At 34.1% G+C, this 3249-nt stretch overlaps 1 protein-coding gene across 1 annotated transcript in view; it reads left to right on the plus strand.

Annotated features, from left to right (window-relative positions):
* The window catches only part of LOC107738426 (SLIT-ROBO Rho GTPase-activating protein 1-like), a 63392-nt gene that overhangs the window by 10945 nt on the left and 49198 nt on the right, over positions 1–3249 (plus strand). The window contains exon 2 of the mRNA XM_016550194.1: positions 1683–1745. Within this exon, the coding sequence (XP_016405680.1) occupies positions 1683–1745 (63 nt within the window). The remainder of the gene's footprint in view (positions 1–1682; positions 1746–3249) is intronic.

Below are 3249 nucleotides of genomic sequence, written 5' to 3' on the forward strand. Positions count from 1 at the left end.
ATATATATATATATATATATATAATATATAAGATATTATTAAATATTTAAATATTAAATATTTCAATTAAATTATATTTTAATATTTTATTTAAATATGCAACCTTCTTGTTATTATTAATAATTGTAATTTTCATGAAGATAATGTAACATGAATCCAATCACTTTATTTATATTTTCTTTAGTTATGTCCTTTTATTTTTTTTGCCATGGATTCAAGGGTCTTTGAGATGGAAATTGTATTTTAAATATGACACAGTGTATTATATTTGGGTAGCATCTCTTTTGATAAGTTGGTTAATAATGAATATAAATTCATATTCAGTGTCCTGGCAGACAGTAAACAGATGGCCATAAGAAAATGGTTAAAGGCAGAGCCACATTCTCATTCACATCATACTCAACATTTGGTAACACTTCAGTATAGGGACCAATTCTCACTATTAACTAATTCTGCTTGCCCATATTCTACATCTCTACCTAAACTCAACAACTACCTTACTACCTATTAATAAGCAGCAAATCAGGAGTTTATTGAGTCGTAGTTAATGGTTTGTTAATATCGAGAATTGGACCTTAAAATAAAGTGTGACCCAACATTTATATTATGGAAAGTCTTTCTCTCTGAAGTATTAAATTGAGTCTAAAAGGCTAAATGGACTAAGTGCATTAAAGCCACGCAGCCAGATTTTCTTTGAATTGTTAGGATAGATGTATGTAAAGAGATAGTTCACCCAAAAATGAAAATTCTGTCATTAATTACTCACCCTCATGTCGTTCCAAACCTGCGTTCATCTTCGGAACATAAATTAAAGGGGACTTTTACATGGTGTTTGCATATAAATGTGTCTTAGCAGTGTGTGGACACAACCACCCTACAATGATAAAAATCAATTCACTTTTTTTTTTTTTTTTTGAATCCCCAAAAAACCTAGACAGTTTCATTTATCAAGCCATTTTTATTTTCTCAGAAAGCCATTTTGATTTTTTTTTGTCAGAAAGCTCTCGGATTTCATAAAAAATATCTTAATTTGTGTTTATCAAAAAAAAAAATATATATACACACTTACACACACACACACACACACACACATATACTGTATATGTGGTTTCATATATGCGATTTTATTAATTATTTATAAATATCTACTTCTTTTACTTAAATAATTTATAAGATTGATGAGATTCACCCTAAAACATCCATCAAGACATTTTCTAAATAAACCCACGTAAACTAAAATGATGATAGCTTCTCCAGTTCCTTTCAAATTCAGGAATTGAGAGTATAATTTAGTTTGAAGAACACTGTGGCCTCTGATTTTTCAAGATTGACTGGAGGTCTTGCTCTAGCTGTATCAGAAGGATTCGCTCATAGCACCCTTGAGCACTGGGATGTTGGGAATGGCTCGTGGAATCAGATTAGTAGAGATATAATTGGGTTAGTGAGAGTCTTGAGTGGCCAGCGAGACAGAAAGATCAGGTAATCCACACAAGCTGCTAAAAGTTGAAGCAAACAGTTGAACTACAAACCTTGAGTGTGAAGAATGTGTGCCCACATACGAATCTTTGATAAAACTAACATTTTAATTGCACACAAACACATACAGTGCCTTCAGCTTTCTTATTTTGTCAAACATTTTGATAGCTGATGCCTCCTCTTTCTTTTTGTTTCTCTCTCTTCAGAGTAAAGAAATCACCTTTCAGCTGCAAGAGGATTTGATGAAAGTCCTCAACGAGCTCTACACGGTAAGTACCGTAATGAATAACACTCCTCTCATTGACAACTATGTATAGTGAGCTGTGATAGTCAATCTCTTGTGAGAACAGAAAAATTTAGTATTTTATGCCTATACTTCTACTTCTAGCTTCAGGCTGCACCCAGGAGTGTACTATGGTAAAAGACCCATAAAATGGCCTATACTTCATGCATCCTCATCTCTGACCTTGGTAGATTACGGTGTTTACACCAATAATCAGTAGTTAATTCTCAGACTTTAATTACAGCTGTCAAGCCCACCGCAATCGCTCGTAAGATTCATGTGTCCTTTGCTTCCCCTGCGGTCTTAATAAGATGATAATGTATTCCCAGGTCTAAAAAACACCTGCTATGAGGACTTGTCCTCTGTGTGTTTATTTGTTTGCAAAGTTCAACGTTGCATAATATGTGTTTTTCTGTTAAATCTGTTTACTTTAGTTGCTTTGTACTTTATTAACATGTCTTAACTAAATGATTTGAAAACGTGTAAATTAAGTGATGAATTATGTATCTTCAATGTTAATATTCCAAGTTTTTGTTTTTAGCCATGAGTGACTGTCAAAAACAACACAAACGACGGAGAATTGGTTTCTTTTTGTAACTCATTGTATAAAACGGCCTATACTTCATGCATCCTCATCTCTGACCTTGGTAGATTACGGTGTTTACACCAATAATCAATAGTTAATTCTCAGACTTTAATTACAGCTGTCAAGCCCACCGCAATCGCTCGTAAGATTCATGTGTCCTTTGCTTCCCCTGCGGTCTTAATAAGATGATAATGTATTCCCAGGTCTAAAAAACACCTGCTATGAGGACTTGTCCTCTGTGTGTTTATTTGTTTGCAAAGTTCAACGTTGCATAATATGTGTTTTTCTGTTAAATCTGTTTACTTTAGTTGCTTTGTACTTTATTAACATGTCTTAACTAAATGATTTGAAAACGTGTAAATTAAGTGATGAATTATGTATCTTCAATGTTAATATTCCAAGTTTTTGTTTTTAGCCATGAGTGACTGTCAAAAACAACACAAACGACGGAGACGACGGAGAATTTTGTAACTCATTGTGTCACTAGTTCCACACATGGTGAAATGCCATTGGCCCCATATCGCCCATATCGTAGCTGTTTTTAAAACAGGGTTCCTCAATAGGCGGCCCACGAGAGAAAAAAGTTTGGCCCGCGCTAATTTCAAATAATGTGGCATGAAAATTCAAACACAGCATCAGAAAGCTACATTAACTTACCTCGTGTCTACACCGGATGCTTTGTTGCGTCCAGTGCAGATACGATGTGACAGCAAAAACATGGCGAGTGTGTAGAAAAGAAAAGTGGACACGGAAAATAGATGATTCAAATGTGAATGGACTGAACAGTTTTGAGTGACTGATATCTTTGTTATGGAATACACGTGTTGGTTCGCAGTGAGTTCACAGGTTTAACGTACAAGTTTGCTTTAATTTATTTTCAAGATCTGAGGTAAAATATCTATTG

Source organism: Sinocyclocheilus rhinocerous, unplaced genomic scaffold (assembly GCF_001515625.1).
Source record: "Sinocyclocheilus rhinocerous isolate Xijiao unplaced genomic scaffold, SAMN03320098_v1.1 scaffold975, whole genome shotgun sequence".
NCBI classification, from domain to species: domain Eukaryota; kingdom Metazoa; phylum Chordata; class Actinopteri; order Cypriniformes; family Cyprinidae; genus Sinocyclocheilus; species Sinocyclocheilus rhinocerous.